The following is a 25,092-nucleotide window of genomic DNA, read 5'->3' on the forward strand; positions in this document are numbered from 1 at the left end:
CCCACAGGGGTCAAGTCCAACCCTCAGCCCTACCCAGACCCGTCCCCAGGAGTCCCACCCTGTGCCCCAGAGTATCATCCATCACTCCTGGAGCTCTGGCAGCCTTGGGGCTGTGCCCACTGCCCTGGGGAGCCTGGTCAGTGCCCACCACCCACTGGGGGAAGAACCTTTTCCTGATACCCAACCCAAACCTGCCCTGACACAACTCCAGGCCATTCCCTGGGTGCTGTCCCTGGTCCCCACAGAGCACAGCTCAGTGTCTGCCCCTCCTCTGCCCCTGCCAAGGAAGTTGTACCTGCAATGAGGTCTCCCCTCAGACTCCTCTTCTCCAGCTGAACACACCAAGTGCCCTCAGTGCCCTCACACACTTCAGTGGGATTGCCCCACTGCCAGGGGAGCCCCTGAGGCTCATCACACTGCCCCTCTGATGTGCCTCATCCTTGCTCTTCTTACCACATCCAAAGTGTTCTCCCAACTCCCTGGGAGCTCCACAGCAGGCACCAAGCATGGCCCTGCTGTGCTGCAGCACCAGCAGGTTTGTTCCTGGAGCCCCTGGAGTAAACACAAAGAGCATTTGCTCCCCTTTCCTCCCCTCCCAGCAATTCCCCTGTTGAGATGCAAACCTGAAAACTCCTTCAAATGGCAGAGGGATGTGGGTCCTGGCACAGCTGGGCTGCCCTTGCCCAGACGCTGTGCCCACAAGGGAACCCCTTGGGGAGGGTTCAGCCATTGCCTGTGCAGCTCCTCTGGGTCACAGTCGAGAGGATTCCCTGCATTCCTGAAGATCAGCTTCTTAAGGGAAATATTTGCCTTCATTAATTAACATAATGGCAATTCTGCAGAGTGTTGGAGACAGGAGTGATGCTCAGGGCTGGGCTGTAGTTGGGGCAGAGCGGAGGGACTTGGGCTGAGCCTGCAGAGAATTCCTGTTTCTCTGTTGTGGTGTTTCTGTGTTTGGATATAGGATTTTTTTTTCAGTGACATGAACCAGGCACAGGCTTTTCACATCTCCATGGAAATAATGAAGTGCCAGTGTTGACTTTTCTCTCCCAGCCAAAGGCACTCTTGGGTGGCCTTTGCAGAAAGAGGGTGTAAGAGTTGGATGAGAAGAAGCCACTTTGACCCAACAAGGAATGACAGATGAGCTTTCCTGAGGCAAACCAAAGGGGTATGGGGCAGGCAGGTTTATTCTTTAGTTCTCTGTATCCCTGTTTGCTGCATGTCTTGCAGATCTGCTTCCCAGAGTGCACAAACTCAGGATGGTGGAGCAAACAGCTTGAAAGTAGCTGTATTTATTTTTCTTAAGGGAGTACACACCTACCCTGCAGGCTTCCAAGTGCCAGCACTGACATCCAGAAGGTTTAATATTGCAGAAGAATATTGAATTCCACCTTGGCGTGGCAAACTTGATGCAAATCCGGGGGAATTTTGGTGAAGTGGTGAAGGCATTTTGAGCTGACAGTAGAACAGCTAAAGCCATTTTTTGTTTTGTTAATTGCAGCTGATTTACTTTACCATCTTTTATCTTTCCTTCTTTTATAACCTGGCTTAGTCACCTCAGTTTTTATTGCACATCCCTCATTGTTCCCAGAGCATCCCATTATATGAGCTGATAGTACACACCTTGTAACTCATAAGCAAATGTTCATTGTCTCCACTTGTTTCTTGTTACAGTTTGATTCAAGAATCACTTCTTACTCATTTTTCACTCCCTTTGCTCCCTTCCTAAGGAACTAACAAATGGGAGGAGAAGAAAATAGCATAAGGAAATTACAATAAATGCAGGCACTGCTGGCAGGTGAGGGTGGGGCATCAGTTGTGAGGGCAAGAGACGTGCTGTGAGCTCCCTGCACCCCGTGTCTGTTGGGAATAAGGCATTTTTGCTGTAGTCAGGCCCACATTTGAGCTTTCAGATCTTCTTTAAAGCTCCTGGATGCCACATCCTGATCACTAAGTGTCCTAAATCAGGTTAGTGTCCCAAAGTTAGGTTGGATATGAGGGAAAGGTTCTTCCCCCAGTGGGTGGTGGGCACTGACCAGGCTCCCCAGGGCAGTGGGCACAGCCCCAAGGCTGCCAGAGCTCCAGGAGTGCCTGGATGACCCTCTGGGGCACAGGGTGGGACTCCTGGGGATGGGCCTGTGCAGGACTGAGGGTGGGACTCCATGATCCTTTCCAACTAAGCAGATTCTGGGATTTTGTGATGGCCTGAAGTTGTGTCAGGGCAGGTCTGGGTTGGATCTCAGGACAAGGCTCTTCCCCCAGAGCTGGGCACTGAGCCCAGGGCAGTGGGCACTGACCAGGCTCCCCAGGGCAGTGGGCATTGACCAGGCTCCCCAGGGCAGTGGGCACAGCACTCAGGGAGTGCCTGGATGAATCATTGGGGCACAGGGTGGGACTCTTGGGGATGGGCCTGTGCAGGGCTGAGGGTTGGACTGGATGATCCCTGTGGGTCCCTCCCAGCTCAGTCTGTTCTGTGAAATATCAAGGTGGGCTTTGACCTGTTTGCTTGGGCTGCAGGTGGGATAACCTCCCATAAATGTGGAGCCACAAAAAAGGAGTCATAGAATCATAGAATCAATTGGGTTGGAAGAGACCTCTGAGGTCATCAAGTCTAACCCTCGATCCAGTCCCACTGTGATCACCAGATCATGGCACTCAGTGCCATGTCCAGTCTCAACTTAAAAACCTCCAGGGATGGAGAATCCACTCCCTCTCTGGGCCCATTCCAATGCCTGAGCACTCTCTCTGTGAAGAATTTATTTCTGATATCCAATCTGAACTTCCCCTGACAGAGCTAAGCCCATGCCCTCTTGTCCTTCTGTTGGTTTCCTGAGAGGAGAAACCAATCCCCACCTGGCTACAACCTCCTATCAGGGAGTTCCAGACAGTGCTGAGGTCACCTCTGAGCCTCCTCTTCTCCAGCCTGAACACCCCCAGCTCCCTCAGCCTCTCCCCACAGCACTTGTGCTCCAGTCCCTTCTCCAGTCTCATTGCTCTTCTCAGTTGGGTTGCAAGAGACCTCGGAGATCATCAAGTCCAACCCTTGATCCAACCCCACTGGGATCACTCTGACACTCTGTGCCCTGGGCTGGTGATCCCAGTGGGGTTGGATCAAGCCATGTTGGATTCTCTGTCCCTGGAGGTGTTTCAGAGGACACTCAGTGCCACATCCAGTCCCTTCTCCAGCCTCGTTGCTCTTCTCTGGCCCCGCTCCAGCCCCTCAATCTCTTTCCTCAACTGAGGGGCCCAGAACTGAACACAACACTCACGGTGTGGCCTCACCAGTTCTGAGTACAGGGGAAGGGTCACTGCCCTGGGCCAGGATCCCATTGGCCTTCTTGGCCACCTGGGTACACCTGGGCACACCTGGGCACACAGTGCTGGCTCATGTTCAGCCTCCTGTCCATCCAACCCCACAGGTCCCTTCCAGGGAGTTGTGGGGATTCTGTAGCCACCGCCTGGGCAGGGAGGGGCGTGTCCTTGGCGACCCCGCTGACCGCTCCGTGTCCCCTTTTTCCTTCTGTCCAGCTCTACAACGGGACCCTGAAGCGAGACGTGGAGAACAGGCGCTACAGCTCCTACAGCCAGATGGAGGGCTGGGGCAGCAAACACTACGGCAAGGCTGTGTGCGGCCCCCGCGCCGGCAGCGACTACTGCTTCGTGCAGAACATCAAGAGCAGCCGCAGCGAGCCCGACCTGTACTGCGAACCCCCTCGGGGCACGCTCAGGAAGAGCCAGGTCGGGGGCAGAGCCGAGCACAAGACCACCCTGAACCGCCAGAGCATCTACAGCAGCTGCAGCACCCAGCAAGGAACCACCAGGACGAGTAAAAAGATGCCAGCGCGGGCGCTCTCCTGCCCCTCCAGCAACAAGCCCGACGTGGTGTATGCCCAGCCCGTGATGAGCTGTAAGCAGGACGCGGTTTATGGGCAGGCTCAGTCCGGCTCCAAGTAAGTTTGCTGCGGTCTGGGCGAGTGGAGATGTGGTGGGGAGGGCTGTCCAGCAGTGCCAGCCACCTTAGGCTGCTTGGTAGCCACTGGAGAGCGCCCAGCTGTGTGCCCCGGGCTGGATCGCGGCCAGCAGCAAAGTGGGTCACATGAGTCACGTCTCAAAGGGTTTGTGTCTCCTCCTGGGCTGTGGAGGGAAATCAATACGAGTGGGAAAGCAATATGACTGGGAGACCAATATAACTGGCTCTGCTGTATCTCTGGGATGTTGGGAGAGATGATCTCTCAGTCTCTGCGGTCTTTGCAGGATGAGGGTGGGGAGGTGAAGAGCAGAAAGCCTGGCGGGCAGTCTGGGTGCCTCTCCTGGCCATCAGACTGCTTCACCTGGGCAGGAAACATATCTTTAAAAAATCAGCTGGTTTTGAAGGAGTTGGTTGCTGAGGATCTGACTCAACAGAGCTGAGAACCTCCAGAGTGGTGGCATTTACTTCTTTTCTTTTCATTCAACCTGTGCTCTTCTGCCCAAAAGGTCTGATTTGGGTTCCAGAAAAAAAACAGAGTCGACAATTGAGATAAAAATCCTAATTGGAATAATTTGCCTGGTCAGGAAAGAGAAGTCAGTGGAAGCAGTTAATTCCTTCCTGTCCAGAGCATCCAGTCCCATTTGGGTTAGGAAGTATGTAAGGGTGGAGGATGGTCCAACGTGTCTCAGCATCAGATCCCTTCTTGTAGATGTTGCCTACAACAACAGAGCAAGTAAAACACTCCACAGAGCTCAGACACTCCCAAGGATGTACCAGTGCAATGCTCCCATCAAAAATCAGCCTTTTGGGGGGTGTTACAGGGGCGTTGGTTGAAAGGTGCCCCAACGCTGATGGCTGAGCTGCCTCCAGCTCCAGAGCACCAACCACGTCCTGCTGCAGCCTTGGTCTGCACAAACCACAATCTTGGAATTCTTAGTCTTGGAAGACTATGGTGTGCATGTTTTGAACTGCAAAACCCTGCAGTGCAAGGTTGTTCTCCTGGGCTGGAGAAAGAGGGTCTGCAGCTCCCAACAAGCCTTTCCAGGGGCTCCTGCACTGCCTGTGCTGCATGACCATCACGCAGGGCTTGCTCTGCAGCAACCCAGAAATTGTCACAACCCCCAGACAGACGTGACAGCTTGTCATGCAAACCTTAGAAGGTCTCAAGCTCATTCCTGGTGGTCCCTGGTCCCAGAGAGGATTTGCACACTGCAGGAGAAGTGTGAGCCTATTTAACAGGTCTCACAGGCTTTGTCATAACTCCCACCAAAGGCCAGAAAGTGTCAAGCTGTTGCCCCAAGGAATGACATAGATACTGAGAAAACCCCCTCACAGTCCTCAGTTTGTCACCAAAATCAGGCTCTTTTCCACGTCTGAATGTTCCAGATCTCTCAGCTCTGAGATGGGCTCAGTTGGTCAAAACTTGGTTGTAATAATGCCAAGGTCACGGGTTCAAACCCCTGTTTGGGCCATTGACTTAAGAGTTGGACTCGATGGTCCTTGTGGGTCCCTTCCAACTCAGAACAGTCTGTGATTCTCTGTCTAAGCCTCCCTGGTTTTGCACTGAGCAGAAGTGTGTCCCACAGTGTGTGTGCCAAGAAATGTCACCCACCCAACAGTGTGGTATCACCAAACCTTGGCTGCCCGTGTGCCCAGTTCTCGTTCAACACGTGCAAAATTAGCCCTGGCCACCCCAGAGCACTGGTGGCACTGACCTGCTGCTGGGAGCAGCTTTGCAAATCCCCTGGAACAGGAAAGAGGGACGTTCCATAAGCTGGAAATAACTTGTTCTAGGGAATTTATGACTAAAGAGCATGAAAGTGTAGTGGGAGGAGTGGCAGGATGACTAAACACAGGCCTGCAGCTGCCTTCTCCTGGGCTTTGGAGAAGTCAGTCAGAGACAGGTTCTGTCCACGGCGAGCCCGCGGTTGTGGTCACTGCTTTGGAAAGGCCACTTGAAGAGTGATGGTGTTTTCTGAGGAAGAGAACTGCTGTTGTGAGAGGAATCTTCTCCAGCTCTGGATGCCCCTTGGTTAGGGAGTGGCCCTATTTCTGTCCTTCTCCTGGCTTGGGGCATGGCCCATCTGGCAGAACTGGTTCTGATGTGGAAATGGCGGCTCTGAGTCGTGTAGGCTCAGCTGGGGCTGTGTCCCGTGAGCAAATCTGATCTGGCTGGGGCACACCCCTTGCTCCACCTGAGACTCTGCAGAGCTGGACTGGTGCTGAGGGCAGCTGGTACAAGGATTTCTGCTCAAAGGGCACGAGGTTGGCAGCAGTTGTCCTTAAATCTTTGGAAACGCAGGAAGGAGTTGGACTCTGGAGAAATTATTCACTTAGAAGACCATTAGCTCTTAGAAAGTGTCTGGCAGGTGACTGTTACCCTTGCCCTGCAGTGTGCTTTGGTTGAGAAGGGGCCTCCAGAGGTGGGTTAGGACCATGTCTGGGCTCTCTTTGCTGTGTAGGAATGTTGTGTTTGGAGGATTCTCCACTGGGAGATCTCTGTCTTCATTTGGGTCACCTGATCTTGGAGCAAGGAGAGCTTTGCTTGTAGGTAACCCCATTATGAACCAGTGCATGCTCAGCAGGGTCACAGCTGCTGCAGTTCCCAGTTTGGGGCTCTGTCCTTCTCTCCCAGACATTCTCCAGGTGGAATTTGTTCCTTTGCAACAGGGATAATTTCGTGTTCAGTGTTCATGCTTTAGATCTCCTGTGTGGGTGGATGTCTGGTCTGAATGTTTGCAATCCACTGCATGAGCCAGGGAAGGGCTGGAGGCTTTCCATGCCTTCTGAGGAGATCCAGGGGGTGATTTCCAGTGCTGTGAGAGTGATTATGGTGGCACCTACAATCCACTGGGTCTGTCTGCCACACAAAACTCCCCTGCAATGCAGTGCCCGTGCAGTGTCAGGGCTGATTCAAGAGTGGTGCTTCTCAGGTGTCCTCTGCTATGGATCTGATCTCCTTGGATGGTGTGAGATGAAAAACGAGTGTTTGGGTGTTCTCAGGGAGTGAGATACCAAAATACTGAGCGTGTGACAAGTGTTTGACCAGTGTCAAATAGTGCCCTGAACAGTCCCTCTGCATTTGGTAACAAAGTTCTCTCATTTCTGGAACTCTTCTTGACTGTGTGACTGCTGCTGTTTATTGAGCAGGCTTTGGCTGTGTGAGACATGGGAGAGAAGTTTCTTTGATGATTATCTCTCAGAGAGTCCTTCCTCTTCCAGCAGCACCTGTGAAGAAGTCATCTTTCCTCCAGCTGGCTGAGGAGCAGGTCAACACCTCAATGTTTTTCAGGAAAAGCCATTCTCTGATTCTCAGATAAACTAAACCATGACATAGGGTTTTACTCATCCCACAGCACTGGCTCTGGTGATGACATTTGAGTTTTGCACAGTTTGCCACATCAGGAGGTTGAGCACTCTTGGCTTGCCTGGAGAAAACTCCTCCTGAAGTGTATTGTCCTATTGTTATGATCCTGCCTCAGTGAGCAGAGAGGGACCTTCTGATGTTCCTTCCTTGAATTTCTTCATGGACAGGTTTGTTAAACATTGAAAGGGGCTGCACAGGGAGGTAATGAAGTCCCCACCCCTGGAGGTGTCTAAGGAACAACTGGATGTGGCACTCAGTGCTCTGAGCTGGGGGGCAAGGTGGGGATTTGACACAGGATGGACTTGATCCCAGAAGTCTTTTCCACCCTAAATGATTCTGTGATTCCAGACATACTTCTCTATAATCACTGAGGGTCCCAAGCCTTTGCAAACACTGTGTCATATGTAGATCTACATTTCCAAACTCAGTATCTTTGTCCTGGGCTCACATGTCCATCCATGGGTTTCTCAGGTGACTCCTGCCCAAGTGCAGCTCCCAATGAGCAGAAATCACATGTTGCCAAAATAGAGCCCTCTGGAGTGACCCCAGGTATCTGATGGAGCTGGAGAGAGTCTTCTCAGTGCCCAGCTTCTCCCTCATTCCCCCAGAACCCATCCTGTTTTGGGTTCTTGTGACATCCCTCAGATCTGCAGACTCAGCAACAGTGATTTCAGCAGCTGGTGAAGACTACCCATATTTGCTCATTTTTAACCACTTCCTCTGATGGGTGGGACTTGCAACCTGCTCCAAGTGACAGGGTGTCACCCTGAGCTCGGCAGCTTTCAGCTAAATTACATGTTGCAATTCTATTTATGTCATTTATGCCCAGTCAGGAAAAAAATGTCTCCCTCTTGCTTGGTCATCAGGCACAGATAACGAGAAGAGGTCATAAAGGACGTGGTGTTTAATGCCTCCTAGAAGCTTTAGAGTCTTTGTCCTGCTCCAGCTGGAACCTGAGGTACAAGAGAACTGTGTCTACCACCAGCTGACGCTGTGTTGGTTCTGTTTGTAGATGTGTTGCATGTTGTGCTTGAGGTGCCCCATGGCACTGCCAGCCCTGGGCCAGCCTGGACTGTGGCTGTGCAGGTTGTGGCCCTGCAGGAGCCTGGGCAGGGATCTGCTGGTTCCAGCACTTTAGGACGTCCCTGTGTCTGAGCTGAGGGCTGAGGGGCCCTTGCAGAGGACCAGTGGAGCTGAATTTGGTGGTCAGTAACCAAGTTACCCTCTAACAAAGTCAGTGCCCTTGTTGACTTCAGGGGAGCTCCAGGTGTCTGAGATGGAGACATGAGTGAGACACCAGACTAACCCCAGCCCTGGTGAAGGGGTCAGGCTGTTCTCGTTTGGGAAGATGAAGAGGTGAGCTGGGGTGTCTGCAGACATTCCTCAGCTTAAGGGTTGCTGATACAGATCAGGAGCCGTTAATGGACACCTACAATCCCACATGCACCTTTGGCCTCCTTTCCAGATGTATCCACATTTCCCTCTGGAGTTCTCTGGGAGAAAGAGCCTAAAACCTCTCGTCAGAGATCATGTGAAAGCAAGTGCCTCTCAAGGCACCTGGAAGTGTGGGATGTTTTGGTGCTGCTCTGTTAGAGGTCTGGGATACCTTGGCTGGCAGCTCAGGGGGAGGCAGTAAAGACTGGGGGAACCCTTTGGGGTCTCTGACATTTCTGTTTGTCTGTGGGGACAGGGATTTGTCCCCAGCTGAGCTGCCTCTGTGCTCCATGGCTGAAGTTCAGGGACAGTAAGTGTGTCCCACAGCCATTCACTCCCCAGCTGAGCTCGTTCTCCCTGGAAATACAACAGAGAGTGAAAACATCCTGAGGTTATTGAAACTACTATTGAAAAGCTCCTGGGAGTGTTTTTTGATCAATCTCCTGTTTTTGGGGATCAATAAAGGTGATTAACATCAAGACATTAATTCTCCAGGGCTATGCCACTTCATGAAAGCAGAACAGAGCAGGATGAAAGGCACCTTCATTTTGGTTTGTTCTTATCTGGGATAAAATACCTCTAAAAATGGCCATTTCACAGTAGTTTCCCTGTGATGTGAGCTTGCCTGTGCTGTGTTGGCACCCAGAGCATTGCTGAGGAGATGTGTGATGCTGTCCTGGCAGGGTCCCCACCCCTGCTCGTCCCCTGCTCAGTGCCACTCTGTGCCCATCTCCCCGGTGTCTCCTCATGCAGCAAAGCTGGAGAGGAAGTTCCAGCTGAGCTTTCAGTGGTGTCAAACCCTCAGTGCCATGTCCCAGAGATGGGCATTGCTGTTTCTCTTGGAGCACGGGGTTGGATGTGCTGAATACTCTGCTTTGAGTGTCTTCACTCGGATTTTATTAATGAACAATGGAATTTGTTAAGAGTTTTCTGGCTTCTTCCTCTTCTGGGATGTGCAGCCTCAACAACCAGGATGGAGATCTGGATTTGATCAACACAAACCAACCTGCAACGTGAGGGAATTTGCCTTTCTGTGATACTGATCCTTTGCAGTATTTGTTTATCTTCCATTCCAGAGTCTGATCACCTTCTTTGTCTCCTTTGAACCATTTCTAATTGAGGTCTCCCCCTGTTCTCGTTGCTTCTTTCTTGTGGAAGAACAACCTTTGGAGCTCTTCCTACCAGGCACATTGGCCCAGGCTAGAGACAGCCACAGCCTTGGGCAGGGTGTTGTTCCCACAGTGTAGATCTGGTCAGGAACATCCCTGACTGGCTGATGAACAATATCCCTCTAGCTGGGCTTTGCCAGGATGAGAATGTTCTCAGCTGGGAGAAGTCACTGCTTCTTGAAGGGCACGACCAAGCCTGGCTGCTCACCCGCTGGAACTTCTGTTGCTGATCCACCAGCAGGGAAAATGAAACCTTCTCCATCTTTCCCCACAAGTGCATCCCTAGTTTTTTCCTGCTGAAGAAGGGTTTGGCCCTCTAATGGAGTGGGTGTGAAGAAAATTGCCTTCTTTGAGTAGCTGGACCGTGTGGAGTTCCTTCTTTCTCACTAAAAAATGCACCTGATTTTAAAAATATAAAGGGGAAAAAATCCCCATGATTACATGGCCACTGAGCTGGTATTTTTACTGATTTTCCTCCCTCCAAACACTGCCAGCCCAGGTCCCAACTCTCAAAAGAGAAGTTCCTCTGGTGCAGGATCCATCAGAATCTCAACTCTATCATCTCTCAAAAACTGAGAGATGATCACAAGGTCCTGGATCCAAACCAAAGGTTTCTGAGGCTCCATAATTTCTGGTTTAAACTTTGCCTCTGCAGTTTTGTGCCTCCTTGTTGCCAGTTTAATGGCAGTTTCTTGGTGCCAGGTTTTGATGGAGGTTCAAACTGAAGCAAAGCCCTGTGATGAAGGGAGGTTTTACTGTCGGTGTAGAAATCAAAGTGGAATGAAGTTCATCCAGCCTTAGACACTGAATACTTAAGGTCCAAGCCAAGGCTGTTGTGTATCACTCCTGCATTCCAAGAGAGGCAGAGATGCCTCCAGAGGGCGGTCTCCCTGCCCTGGGAAAAATGTCTAAGACACAAAGGCAAGCTGGTTTTTGGAAGATCCTGATCCTCTCCATTGGCTCCACAGGTGCTTAAATGAGTAATGAAAACTGGGGGCAGCTTATGCCAGTGGAGCTGAGTCCCTGGTGGTGCCCTGCCATGCCACAGCCTCACTGTTGGCTTTTCATATTTTGTATGGAATTTGCTGTGGAATTGTGGGTGTTATTCACTGGAATGTGCTGTGTGGGATGGAACCTTTAGATTCTTAAAGTTACAATATTTTATCTTGTTGTAACTTGCTGGGGGTGGTGGTGACCATGTTTGGGAGTCCTTTCTAGACCTTTCTTCTCACCATCTCTTTGGCACAGTGATTCCACATCCCAGGCCTAGGAGTGCTACTCCCTCACTATGATATGTAATACTTCAAATGTAATGGGTTCATTTAAAGAGCTTATTCAAGAGCACCATGTTGTTTTAGTCTGTTGGTTATCTGAGGATCATCAGTCCCTCTACATTGTCTCTCCCATGGAGCAAAATTTATATATCAGTAAATAAATGTGGCTCAAACAGGAACTGGTTCCCCAATCTCCAGGTAAAACTGACACAGATGATGCTAAATAAGTACAAGCCAAAAAGAGCAGAGCCTTCATATTTCTAAATAAGTGGACAAACCTTTCAGTGCTTGTATTTCTTCCAAGGTTCCAGTCCTGGCCCAAGCCAAAGGTATCACATCCTTCCTCTGGAGTCTGCAGGCACATTCTTTATGTCCAACAAGGGATGGTGGCAGTGCTCAACCTTTGTGCAGAGCTTGGAGCCCACAGTGTGAACATATCCTGGGAGCAGGATGTGTCAGGGCTGTTATTAGCACTTCATAAACTCACTGTTTGTCCCTTCCATCAACTGTGCCTGTTGCCTTTTCCTAAGGGATCTCTCAGGCCTCCAAGACCATCAACTGCTCTCACTTTTTACTTCCACCACATCTCACATCAAAGGATCAGACACTGGGAAAACCAACTGCCCACATTACATTGGCCTAATAACCTGGTTGATGGTTTTGCTCCTGTCCACTCATTCTTTTATTTGAGGAACAACAAATGTTAGTTTGGTTCATTAAACCTTCCCCTTTAGACATGACCAGGCATCCAGTGCCACAACTGAGCTTTCATTTTCTGCCTCCTTCACTTCTGGGTAAACTGGATCTGTAATTTATTACTCTCAGTGGCCTCCACTGTGTCCTTTCCATCTTTTGCCCTTTCTTCTTTTGAGTCAGAAATGCTCTGTGTGCTTTATGTGGCGTGTGATAACATTGTCTGCCTTGGGGAGGCCACACCTTGAGTGTTGTGTTCAGTTCTGGGCCCCTCAGTTCAGAAAGGACATTGAGGGGCTGGAGCAGGTCCAGAGAAGGAGAGCAACAAGGCTGGAGAAGGGACTGGAGCACAAGCCCTATGGGGAGAGGCTGAGGGAGCTGGGGGTGTTCAGCCTGGAGAAGAGGAGGCTCAGAGGTGACCTCAGCACTGTCTGGAACTGCCTGAAGGGAAGTTCTGGCCAGGTGGGGGTTGGTCTCTTCTCCCAGGCACTCAGCAATAGGACAAGGGGGCACGATGGGCTCAAGCTCTGCCAGGGGAAATTGAAGTTGGAGATCAGAAAAAATTCTTTGCAGAGAGAGTGCTCAGGCATTGGAATGGGCTGCCCAGAGAGGGGGTGGATTCCCCATCCCTGGAGGTTTTTCAACTGAGCTTGGCCGTGGCACTGAGTGCCATGATCTGGTAAAGGGACTGGAGTTGGACCAAGGGTTGGACTTGATGATCTTGGAGGTCTTTTCCAACCCAATCCATTCTATGATTCTGTGATTCTATGATTGTCCATTTTATCACTGATTCACTCCAATAACTCCCAGTGCTGGTGTAGCTCTCTTGAGCACCCAACCAATGTTCCTCTCCCACACAGGATCTGTGGGGACGAGATAGACGCCGGGACAATGACCATCCAGAAAGCCATACAACTCCTGTGCTCCTCTGATGACAAATACCAGGCCATGGGTGCTTACTTCCTCCAGCACACCTGCTTCCAGGATGAGTCTGCCAAGCAAGAGGTGAGCAAACTCCTCCTGGGCTCTGCTGGCACAAGAGGTGGGTGGGACTGGCTTTCCTCAGTACCAAGAATTCACATGTTCCCCAGACTTTCATGAATTTCAGAATCACAGAGTGTTCTGAGTTGGAAGGGACCCACAAGGAGCCTTACACCTCATTAGACACACTCAGGAATTAGTTAAGTAGATTGTTCAACTTTCCAACTATTAGTGGCCACTTTCTCACAGGAGCAGTTGGGCAGGATTATAGCAAGGGCAGCAGAGGGATTGTGTTCCCATTATCACCAGAAGCTGCTGTGGCACAAGTTGATGGGATCTGCAATATGGAAGCAGCCACCCAATGTCTTCTGTGTGCAACTGCTCCCATTTCACATAAACCTTTTGCTGTCTCAGAGCTGCAGTGTCAGAACCAGACGAAGCTGCCCTAAATCCCACTGGGATTTTCCTCAGTGACTCTGCAGCCATTTTCAGACACCTGAGCCAATGGATTAATTAGTGATTGGGTACAAGATACTGTGTACAACCATAGTGGTGGCTGCCCCACCCCTGGACGTGTCCAAGGCCAGGGTGGAAGGGGCTTGGAGCAACCTGGGCTAGTGGAAGATATCCCTGCTCTACAACAGGGGGTGGAACTCAATGAGCTTTACAGTCCCTTCCAACCCAAACCATTCCATCATTCTATATTTGATCAGACATCCTCCTTACAGCACAGATTATTCTTCTTATGCACTTGTCCTTCAAGTACTTTGCCCACGTGCAGCAAAGGAGGCAGCCTGAGGGATGGATCTGCTGCAGCAAGACTGCCCTCCCCACCCTGGTGTGTCTGCAGCCATGCAAACATGGGTTTATCAAGATGCCAACCCTGTAGGGGTGGTTGTCCCTTGCCTGGCACAACAGCAGAGCTGGATGTGCTGGCACATGTGAGGCTGTGCCCCTGTGCCCTTGCTGTGTCTGAGTTGAGTGCAGGTACCCCAACCCACATTAAGGTGGCTGTTCGTGGGGTGGCCACACCCTTCATTCCTGTTGAGAGCACACTGAGCACTGGCCTGTCCCAAGTTTTCCCAGAAAGATGTGTCAGAGCAGGTCTGTGAGTCACCTGAGCACACACTTGTCTTCATTATCTATTGTCAGTGGGGTTGGTTTGTGCCAGGAGGGGCTCCAGGCAGGATCATGTCCTGGGACAAAGGGCACCCTGCAGCAGGAATACTCATCACTTTGGAGAGCTCAACTGGAGGAATTTTTCTTCCAACCTCCCTGTCAAGTGTGTGGTGTCCTGCAGGTCTGGGCTTACAGCACTCTCAGTGCTGGAGCAGCCAGAGGGCCTGAGCTCGAGGGTGGGGATGACCAGCCCTCTAAGCTCAGCCCAGGATTCCAGGAGGCAGATAAATTCCCACAGCATGTCATTACACAGCTATAAATGGCCTCTGCAGGTGGGCAGAGCAACATTTTCACCTGATGCAAACTGTGGAGACTGGTGAAAGTTCGTGGGAGCACATTTACATCACCAAAGGGCTCTGTCCATGGCCACTGCTCAGACACATCCACTTCTAGAATTTAAGCCTTAAGCTCCAGCCTCCAGGCCAGCAGCTTTGTGCTCATGACCTGTGGCTTGAACCACCTGTCCTGGGGGTACCAGGCCCAGCATCACCAGCTGGGTGAGGGAGGGGATTGTTGTTCTCTGCTCTGCACTGGGGCAGCCTTACCTGCAATGTTGAGGCAGATTGGGGTGATACAATGTAAGGAAGAGGTTGAGCTGTTAGAGAGTGTCCAAAGGAGAGCAGTGAAGATGGTTCAGGGCCTGGAGGGGCAGCGTGTGAGGACACTGAGGGCACTTGGTGTGTTCAGCTGGAGAAGAGGAGACTGAGGGGAGACCTCATTGCAGGTACAACTTCCTTGGCAGGGGCAGAGGAGGGGAAGACACTGAGCTCTGCTCTGTGGGGACCAGGGACAGCACCCAGGCAATGGCTGGAGCTGTGCCAAGGCAGAGTTGGGTTGGATCTCAGGGAAAGATTCTTCCCCCAGAGGGTGGTGGCCACTGACCAGGCTCCCCAGGGCAGTGGGCAGAGCCCCAAGGCTGCCAGAGCTCCAGGAGTGTTTGGATGATGCTCTGGGGGATGGTCCTGTGCAGGGCCGAGGTTTGGACTCGCTGATCCTTCTGGGTCCCTCCCAGCTCAGCATCATCTGTGAGTCTGTGAGTCTGTGACATGCCATCTCTGGCCATCCTTCCTTGCCATCTCTGCTTCTCTAGCTCCCCTGGGTAGGTGCCCCGTGACTCCCTGCACCGCTGTGGCACTGCCAGGTGTCCCTGTGCCACCCCTGATGGCGGCCTGTCTCTTCTGGCACAGGTCTATCGGCTGGGGGGCATCGCCAAGCTGGTGGAGCTGCTGCGCAGCACGAACCAGAACGTGCAGCGGGCGGCGGCGGGTGCCCTGCGCAACCTGGTCTTCAAGAACCCCACCAACAAGATCGAGACGCGGCGGCAGAACGGGATAAGGGAGTGCGTGAGCCTCCTGCGCAGGACGGGCAACACCGAGATCCAGAAACAGCTGACAGGTACCCGCCAGATGGGCAGCCCCCAGCAGCACCCAGCCCCCAGCAGCACCCAAACCCCAGCAGCACCCAGCCCCCAGCAGCACCCAGCCCCCAGCAGGACCCAGCCCCCAGCAGCACCCAGCCCCCAGCAGGACCCAGCCCCCAGCAGCACCCAGCCCTCAGCAGCACCCAAACCCCAGCAGCACCCAGCCCCCAGCAGCACCCAGCCCCCAGCAGGACCCAAACCCCAGCAGCACCCAGCCCCCAGCAGCACCCAAAACCCAGCAGCACCCAGCCCCCAGCAGCACCCAGCCCCCAGCAGGACCCAAACCCCAGCAGCACCCAGCCCCCAGCAGCACCCAAAACCCAGCAGCACCCAGCCCTCAGCAGCACCCAGCTCTCAGCAGCACCCAGCCCCCAGCAGCACCCAAACCCCAGCAGCACCCAGCCCCCAGCAGCACCCAGCCCCCAGTAGGACCCAAACCCCAGCAGCACCCAGCCCCCAGCAGCACCCAAAACCCAGCAGCACCCAGCCCTCAGCAGCACCCAGCTCTCAGCAGCACCCAAACCCCAGCCCTCAGCAGCACCCAAACCCCAGCCCTCAGCAGCACCCAGCCCCCAGTAGCACCCAAGTCCCAGCCCCCAGCAGCACCCAGCCCCCAGCAGCACCCAAACCCCAGCAGCACCCAGCCCCCAGCCCGAGCAGCACCCAGCCCCTCACTGCTGGTGCCCCACGGCGCTCCAGCCCCGCAGCCGAGGCGCTGCTGGAGCACAGAGATGATTTGAGATGGTTTACTGGGCTTGATCTTAAAGATGCCTTTTCCTGCAATCCTGTGAATAAGACAGTCGAGAGGTTTTGGGCTTTCAAATGGGAAAATCCTGCAACAGGGAGAAGAGCTCCACACACTTGGGCTGTCCTACCCCAAGGGTTCAAAAATAGCCCAACTATATTTGGAAATCAGCTGGTGAAAGAACTAAATCATCTAAATCATCTGTCAGTCTGGTTAAAACGGTGGAGGGCTTGGCCACTACTGGGTGAACACAGAGAGGGTGTTTTATGTTCCTGTTGCACCAAATGGTGACCTAAATCAGAAGGCAGAGGTGGTGCTGGCCCTTCAGTACTCCATAAGGGTTCCTCACTTCCAAAGTGCCCCCTGGGGAAGCCCCTGCCCCAGGTTTCCCCCCCAGTTGTGGTCATCCTGCCATTCCCATGCCTTCCTGCAGCCCTGGCCACTGAGCTGTTCACAGGGAAACTCAAGGGTGATGGGAACCCCAGAATGGTTGGGCAGGTTCTCTAATGTCTCACCTTTCCTTGAGGACTTGATGTGAGGTTTTTGATGCAGATCACCCTCAGCCATGCCTGAGGTCTCATGTGCAAGGCCGTAGGAGATCCCTGGAGAGATGCCCTTCCCTTGCCACCTAATGGCAATAAACACCAACTTTGGGAGGAGGGAGGGTGTTTAGATGCCCATTTCCTGCCTGTCTCTCACAGAGATGGGCAGAGCCTGGGTTCAGGGCAGCCTCTGCCCCCTCAGCTCAAAGAGGGGTGGGGTGAGGCAGGACTTTGCTGCTGGAATTCACTCTGCCCTAAAGGAAGTGTCTAGTGCATGGTGACCCTCTGCTTGAGCTTGTCTCTCCTCTCCACCCTAGGATTGCTCTGGAACCTCTCCTCCACTGATGAATTAAAAGAAGAATTGATACAAGAGGCCCTGCCTGTGCTGACAGACTGTGTTATCATCCCTTTCTCTGGCTGGTCTGATGGCAGCTGCAACAGGACACGGGAAATTATTGACCCAGAGGTGTTCTTCAATGCCACAGGGTGTTTGAGGTGAGTCACCAAGCATGGACCTACTGCAGCTTGTGTCTACTGGCAAAAGATGAAGCCCTCTAAATCCTCTAACAATAAGCTGCTCACTGCAATTGTGTTAATTAGATCCTCTCCTTGAGAAAGTTAACCTCAGAGAAAGTGCAGAAAAAAATTACATGTAAAATACTATGGGAGTAGCTTTTTTTTTTAACATTGTTCTTGCTAAATCTCTTCTCAAAAGAAACTAAGTTGCTTCATGCAATACTGAAACCTGTCAGTGTTCAGCTGAGACCAGGAAATTGGGCACGTTTTACCTTTAGATTTTTTGAGGCTTCCAGGGGGAAAATTTCCTTTGCTGGGAAACACACCGGTTCGGGTGTTAGGTGACAAAAAAGAGACTCTTCTCTGTGGGAAAAACAAGCATTTCCCTACTTATTTTTATAACTGGTTTAGCACAGATCAGTCCCAACACCCTGGACTTCTCCTGGCTCTTTCCATCAGGCAGCTCAGCTCCAAAACAGAAGGCACAGACTGAGCCCAGAGTAGTTTATTTTTTCCACAGCAAAGCCAGAGCCCTTTTGCAGACAATCTTCGCCCCGACTTGCTGCTTCTCCCACCATCCTCCTCCACTTGGATTGGCAGCTCCTCATCTCAGTGGCAACAAGCGGGGAGGGAGAACCTCCCCTGTGTAATGAGGCACTTTGATGCAGGGCAGCCCTGCCGCGGGGAGCGCAGCCCCGGCCTCGCCCTTCCCAGACCCGCGGGAGCTGCGCCTGCCTGGGAAACGAGCTGGGGAAGGCAGCGGGGCCCTCTAGAGACGGGACACCATCGGCTGCTGGGGCTGGGAACCGGGTCTGGCACCCAGTGGGTGCTGCTCCCTGACACACAGTGGGTGCTGCTCCCTGACAGTGGGTGCTGCTCCCTGGCACAGAGTGGGTGCTGCTCCCTGACACGCAGTGGGTGCTGCTCCCTGACACCCAGTGGGTGCTGCTCCCTGACAGTGGGTGCTGCTCCCTGACACACAGTGGGTGCTGCTCCCTGACAGTGGGTGCTGCTCCCTGGCACAGAGTGGGTGCTGCTCCCTGACAGTGGGTGCTGCTCCCTGACACACAGTGGGTGCTGCTCCCTGACAGTGGGTGCTGCTCCCTGACAGTGGATGCTGCTCCCTGACAGTGGGTGCTGCTCCCTGGCAGTGGGTGCTGCTCCCTGACAGTGGGTGCTGCTCCCTGACACACAGTGGGTGCTGCTCCCTGACAGTGGGTGCTGCTCCCTGGCACACAGTGGGTGCTGCTCCCTGACACCCAGTGGGTGCTGCTCCCTGACACACAGTGGGTGCTGCTCCCTGACGTGCAGTGGGTGCTGCTCCCTGACAGTGGGTGCTGCTCCCTGGCACACAGTGGGTGCTGCTCCCTGACAGTGGGTGCTGCTCCCTGGCACACAGTGGGTGCTGCTCCCTGGCACACAGTGGGTGCTGCTCCCTGACAGTGGGTGCTGCTCCCTGACACACAGTGGGTGCTGCTCCCTGGCACACAGTGGGTGCTGCTCCCTGACATGCAGTGGGTGCTGCTCCCTGACACACAGTGGGTGCTGCTCCCTGACAGTGGGTGCTGCTCCCTGACACACAGTGGGTGCTGCTCCCTGACAGTGGGTGCTGCTCCCTGACAGTGGGTGCTGCTCCCTGACACACAGTGGGTTCTGCTCCCTGACAGTGGGTGCTGCTCCCTGACAGTGGGTGCTGCTCCCTGACACACAGTGGGTGCTGCTCCCTGGCACACAGTGGGTGCTGCTCCCTGACACACAGTGGGTGCTGCTCCCTGACACGCAGTGGGTGCTGCTCCCTGACAGTGGGTGCTGCTCCCTGACACGCAGTGGGTGCTGCTCCCTGACAGTGGGTGCTGCTCCCTGACACCCAGTGGGTGCTGCTCCCTGACACCCAGTGGGTGCTGCTCCCTGACAGTGGGTGCTGCTCCCTGACACACAGTGGGTGCTGCTCCCTGACACCCAGTGGGTGCTGCTCCCTGACACGCAGTGGGTGCTGCTCCCTGACACACAGTGGGTTCTGCTCCCTGACAGTGGGTGCTGCTCCCTGACAGTGGGTGCTGCTCCCTGACACACAGTGGGTGCTGCTCCCTGGCACCCAGTGGGTGCTGCTCCCTTCCCTGTCCTGGAGGGCACCTTGCCCAGGCAGTTGCAGGTTGGGATGTGTGGGATGCCTCATGCTTGACTTTACCTCTCAACCCACCAATGCCATAAAATATCCCAGTAAAATGAGGGAAGGGGTGTGGTGACAGCTTGTAAAAGGAGCTTCCTGTGGATTTTAACTCAAGGCAGACTCTGTCTCCTGAGGTTTCCCACACCTTCCAACCTCTTGATGAAAACTCAGGTCAGAGAGGGAGCTCAGAAGGCCACAGGGAGCTGGACTGGGGAGCGAGGAAAGCTGGGCAGTGGAGTCTGGAGCTCCTGCTCCGAGAGGTGAGCCAGCCTGGCTGTGACTCACTGCCCTGCCACGTCGTAACAGAGATGAGAACAGCCCTGGCTTTGCCCTGGGCTCGAGCCATTGCTGCTCAAGCATTTCTGGATTGCAGATGAATTCATGTTAATGAGGAGGCTGCAAAGCACAGTGAACATCAAATCCAGTTCTGGAAGGCCTGGAGTGAATATGTCACAGCCACTGCCAGGCTCTCTTTGTTTTTCATTTGCAAGCTACAAGGCAAGAAAACACTGGAGAAAAAAAAACACAGCAAAACAAGCAAACCCCATTTCCTATTACTGGAAAAAAACCCTGTCCTGGCAGCCACCAATGCCAAGGAATCCACTACAACTTCACAAACTGGCCAGTCCCTCTGGTCAGAGCTGTTGGTGCTCCCCAGTGTCTCTGCCCTGCACCCAGCTCAGACGTTGCTGGTGGCCCTGGTAGCTCTGTGCTTACAACCAGATCCACCTTCCTGGTGACCACAACAATCTCAGGTGGTCTTTAGCCAGTCCTCCCTTTGGCAGGAGGCCCCGTGTTGGTGTCATGGTACAGGCACAGCCTCCAAGGCAAAATCCTGCTGATTACTCTCATTAGGAGAGTGTCTTCTATGCAGAACTCCTTAACAGGACATTTTCCCAGATTAAATCCTTCTTACAGAGCAACAGGAGGGCTGTGCAGCAGCACAGGCCTCCAGAAGGCCTCCAGAATGAGAGCAGGACATCAGCCCTGCTGAATCTGCAGAAAAATCCTTGAATTCAGGGACAGCCACAGCCAGAGCAGAGCCCAACTAACCCTCTGTCCTTCTCTCCTGACATGCTCCTCGGTGACTGCCTTCAGGAACCTGAGTTCTGCAGACATGGGGCGCCAGACCATGAGGAATTACCCTGGTTTGATTGATTCTGTCATGACTTATGCCCAGAACTGCGTGGCTTCCAACCGACCCGATGACAAGGTACCAGCTGCTCACCCAGAGCTGTTTGCTGCAGTTCAGCCTCACAGTTAATATCTCAAAATCCCTTTCAAATGAGCAGAAGAGGGGACTCTATGGCTGCTCTGCTCCTTCTAAGCCCCAGTGGGTTCTGTTGTAAGATTACAAATCCTCTGGGTCTGAAGCAGAGCTGGGTTTACAAAATTCCATTGCCAAACACAAAGACACACCAAAATACTTTGGCTTCTGAGCCCCCAATGTTTTCCTCCCTTCCCTTCCCACCTTGGGATTCTTCCAGTATCCTAATCTCCATCTCTTTGCTCTTCCCACCACCACATCTCTCCATCCAGCAGGACTCAAGTGTATAATCCCTTGATTGGCATCACACTCAGGGTGGAATCAGGAACTGGCATTTTTCTGCCAGTCCCCTGACCATGACCCTCATTGCTGTGTGTGAACAACATTTGTCTTGGCTAAAATAGTGTTTATGGCCACATTTTCAGGACTTCAACACCCAAAAGTCCTCAATGTCCAGGAAAGTGCCAAAATTATTTCAGATTGTCTCAGATCCTCTTTTGTGGATGGCCTTTTCAAGAAGACCTTTTCCAGCAGCACATAGAGAGCACAAGCCTTTGGAAATGCAACCACGTGTTTTGCTGTTGGTGATGGGTATCCAGTTCAGATTCTCCCTTGCTCTTTCCATTGGGCACTCTGACACCCAGGTAAAGGAGGCCTAAAAGCAGGTTCTGGGTAAAAAATGTCACCTGATCTGTAGCTGTGACTTGGATAAAGTCACTGAAAGCTGACTATGGCAAGAGGAGGACTTGCAAGATTTGGCTCTTTGTAGTTTGCTCTAACCACCCTCACACTCTTTTCCTGTTTGCCAACTCGTCTGTGGCAGTGACACCTAACAAGGTTCCCTGAGTCAGTCACCTCACTGAGATCCACACTGCAGCATCTGGGCTCTGTGGCCTTCCTTCATGCCCATCCCACCTCCTCTTCCTTCCCATCCGTGGCTTCCTGAGGCAGGATCAGGAGCACAAGTGCTGCAACAGCTAAAACAAGCTGATTATGGCACTCCCCATGCCCTCTCTGGAGCTACAGCAGGGGCTGCTCTGCGTTTTTCTGCCTAATGTGATGTTTGATTTTTTATTCTGGGGGTGATTCAGTCTGTGGAGAACTGCATCTGCATCCTGCACAACCTCTCCTACCGCCTGGATGCCGAGGTGCCCAACAAATACACCCAACTCAACCACATGGCCCGGAGCGTTTACATGGACAAAACTCTCACAGGCTGTTTCAACAGCAGGAGTGGGAAAATGGAGGTAAGATGTGCCACAGAAGGACTGGGAATGGGATGGTCAGCCCCAGGCAAGGGCTGCAAGGGAAGGGCAGGAGCTGAGCTTCCAGTTTCTTCTCTCTTTGTAGAATGATGAGTACGGTGTCCCCCTTCCCGAGGAGGATTTTAAACCCAAAGGACCCAGCTGGCTCTACCACTCTGATGCCATCCGCACCTACCTGGCCCTGATGGAGCAGAGCAAGAAGGATGCGACCCTGGAAGCTTGTGCTGGAGCTCTGCAGAACCTCACTGCAAGCCGAGGGCTGGTGAGCTTTCCTCTCTCCTCTGCCCAATGTGGCAGTGCTTTCACAAAGCCACAGAACCAGGAAGGCTGGAAAAGATCTCTGAGATCACTGATCAGCATCATTTTATAGCCATCACAAAGGGAAATGTCCTCCTTAAACCTCAGGGCGTCATGGCCAGTGGATGCTCCAGTAGGATATTCATTCATTCCAAAAATAGCATCTCATGGAGGTCTCTAATGGACACCCCCAGAGTCTATCCCATATCCATACACTGCTTTCCAGGTTTTCCACAGTCTGTTGGTCATACTGCTGGAATTGGCACGTTGCCCCCAGGCCAGCAGTGAGGATGTGCCCAGATGTGCACATGTGGCCAGATGTCACTGAAGGGGGGAGAAGGGCCACGTGTGCCACTGTCTCTGCGTGTTCTCCAAGTGGGAGGTGGCTCTAATTGAAGGGTGGGTTGTGCTGTGGATTTGTGGCTTGTCCTCACTTGTAAAGTGGCTCTGACAGATGTCCTCACCCGTGGGCATGGCAGTGTGGAGGTGACAGGGGTGGTGTGACGCCAGGGGTATTGCAGGCGCAGGTGACATGTCACGACAGCAGCTCTGCTGTGCCCCTACGTCGCTGCCACGGGCATGTCCTCTCAGGCTGCCTTCACGTGGGCAAACCCTGACTTGTCTGTTTGTGCCCAACTCCATCAGTTCCAATTTAAATAAGATGGATGGGGAGATAAAGAGATAATGATTCCATTCGTAGGAGAGGTGTGTCACATGTGTGAAGTGTTCCACCCCGAAACACGGAGTGACTCACGGGAGGAGCCTTCACTGCTGGGGCAGCATTCACCTGCCAGCTCCTGGAAGCTTTTTTTGACAAGTATTTCCATGTGAAATACTTCAGAAGCCTTGATTTCTTTGCAGTTTAATTAAACAGGAGGTGGAGAGAGGCTGTCCCAGATTGGGTAGAGCTGATCAGAGAAATGGGACTGGAGTTCTGTGCTCTGTGGACATGAAAAGCCTTTCAACAATCAACTTCATTGCACAAGGAGGTCTTTTGGGCAGGGGGTAAAACAAACAAAGCCCAGCTGTGAAAGTGCTGAAGTAACTTAATTCAGCCTTCTTGGGATGGAATGGCTGAAATTTGGATGTGCAGAACTGGCTCCTCCTTTCAAGGGTCTTATTGCAGCTCAGAGCTGGAGTTCGGGTGTGTTGCTGGGTTTGCTGTCACTTGATGCAAAGGGAAGCTGGGGATAAGCTTGCAGAGCTTGCTGGGATCCTGTAGCTCATAGGAGATGGCTCTCAACCTCCTTCAGCTCTGCCTTCCACATCCCAGTCCTCCTGGGGTGAGTCTGCAGCAAGGCACAGGTGCCTCCTGGAGCATGAGAAGGAAATTGGCTCTCAGCCCACCAGAAGAGGGTTGTTTTCCAGCCTGTTCTCTCCATTCCCATGTCACTGTTGATGGGCATGTGTCACTGGTGGTGCAACAATCTCCAGCAGCCTTTCTGGTGGGGCAGTGTCTGAGAAGTTTCATTTAAACTGTCAATAGGAGGGTGATTACTCAGGCAATGAGCTTCAGCTCCTTTGCATTTGGCTGCATCCTGAGATCTTCCAGAGGCACATAAGCAGGCATGAGGTCAGGGTCTAAGATGAGTATTTTTGGTCATCAAAGTGCTTTTAAGGGCATCCATTAGTGTTCCTACTCCAGCACAGCCTGTTACCTGTGGCATGGCAGAGCTGCAGGGCTCTTGTGAAGGACAAGGGCAATGTGGGCACGAAGGAAAAACTCCTCCAGCTTTTGGGAATATCAGTTGGACGATCAACTGCTCCCACCTGGTGTCCAGAAAGATTACCAGTTGTATCACAGAAGATGAGGGTGGTTTTCCAAATGACATGGAATCACTGAAGGTAGAAAAGCCCTCTAAGATCATCAAGAACAACACTGAACCCAGCACTGCCATGTTCACAACTCCACTGTATCCCCACGTGCTGCATCTGCAGGTTTTTTGAACACTTCCAGGGGTGGTGACACCACCACTGCCCTGGGCAGCTGTGCCAGGGCCTGACCACCCTTTCATGAAAGGAATTTTTCCTGATATCCAATTAAAACCTCCCCTGGCACAGCTTGAGGCCATTTTCCTCTTGTCCTGTCCCTTGTTCCATGGGAGCAGAGCCTGATCCTCCCCAGCTCCCTCCTTGTGTCAGGGAGTTGCAGAGAGTGAGAAGGTCCTCCCTGAGCCTCCTTTTCCCCAGGCTCACATAAATGTAGAGAAAAGGAGTAACTAACAAAGTAAGTTGGATTATGGCAGCAGGAGAAGGTTTAATAGATGCCTATTTTATAGCAGAGTCGTATTTCTCCAGCCCGGCACATCATTCCTGTTGTGTCCTCCAGGCATGAGGAGTCCTGAGGCATCTCTGTTCTCTCTCCCAGATGTCCAATGCCATGAGCCAGTTGATTGGCCTGAAGGAGAAGGGACTGCCACGCATTGCACGGCTCCTCCAGTCCAACAGCTCCGACGTGGTCCGCTCTGGGGCTTCTCTGCTCAGCAACATGTCCCGACATCCTGTTCTCCACAAAACCATGGGTAAGTCTTTACCACCGCAGTGGAGTCCACCAGGACCATGCCCAGTTTCTGGCTCTGTGGTATCTGCCCATCTGGTTTTCTGAACCCCATAGGAAGGCTTAGCCAAGCTGCAAAACTGGGCAGAGCAGTGTCAGATTTTGGTGGCCCAAAAGACAGTGAGCAGTGATGCCTTGAGGCTGAGCCAGCACAATGTGTCATCCTGGAGTCTCTGCAAGCACAGGGTATGTTTTACAGACAGCAATAGGTCTGCAGGATCCTAAGGATGACAGTGTTTGGGGAAC

The 25,092-nt window shown here is 52.7% G+C and overlaps 1 protein-coding gene across 1 annotated transcript in view; it reads left to right on the top strand.

Annotated features, from left to right (window-relative positions):
• The window catches only part of PKP1 (plakophilin 1), a 60,874-nt gene that overhangs the window by 20,919 nt on the left and 14,863 nt on the right, over positions 1-25,092 (top strand). Inside the window, exons 3-10 of the mRNA XM_071578910.1 lie at positions 3,529-3,950; positions 12,768-12,912; positions 15,255-15,462; positions 17,092-17,269; positions 20,559-20,673; positions 21,819-21,974; positions 22,078-22,254; positions 24,658-24,811. Coding sequence (XP_071435011.1) covers positions 3,529-3,950; positions 12,768-12,912; positions 15,255-15,462; positions 17,092-17,269; positions 20,559-20,673; positions 21,819-21,974; positions 22,078-22,254; positions 24,658-24,811 — 1,555 coding nt within the window. The remainder of the gene's footprint in view (positions 1-3,528; positions 3,951-12,767; positions 12,913-15,254; positions 15,463-17,091; positions 17,270-20,558; positions 20,674-21,818; positions 21,975-22,077; positions 22,255-24,657; positions 24,812-25,092) is intronic.

This window comes from Pithys albifrons, chromosome 28 (genome assembly GCF_047495875.1).
Source record: "Pithys albifrons albifrons isolate INPA30051 chromosome 28, PitAlb_v1, whole genome shotgun sequence".
NCBI classification, from domain to species: Eukaryota; Metazoa; Chordata; class Aves; order Passeriformes; family Thamnophilidae; genus Pithys; species Pithys albifrons.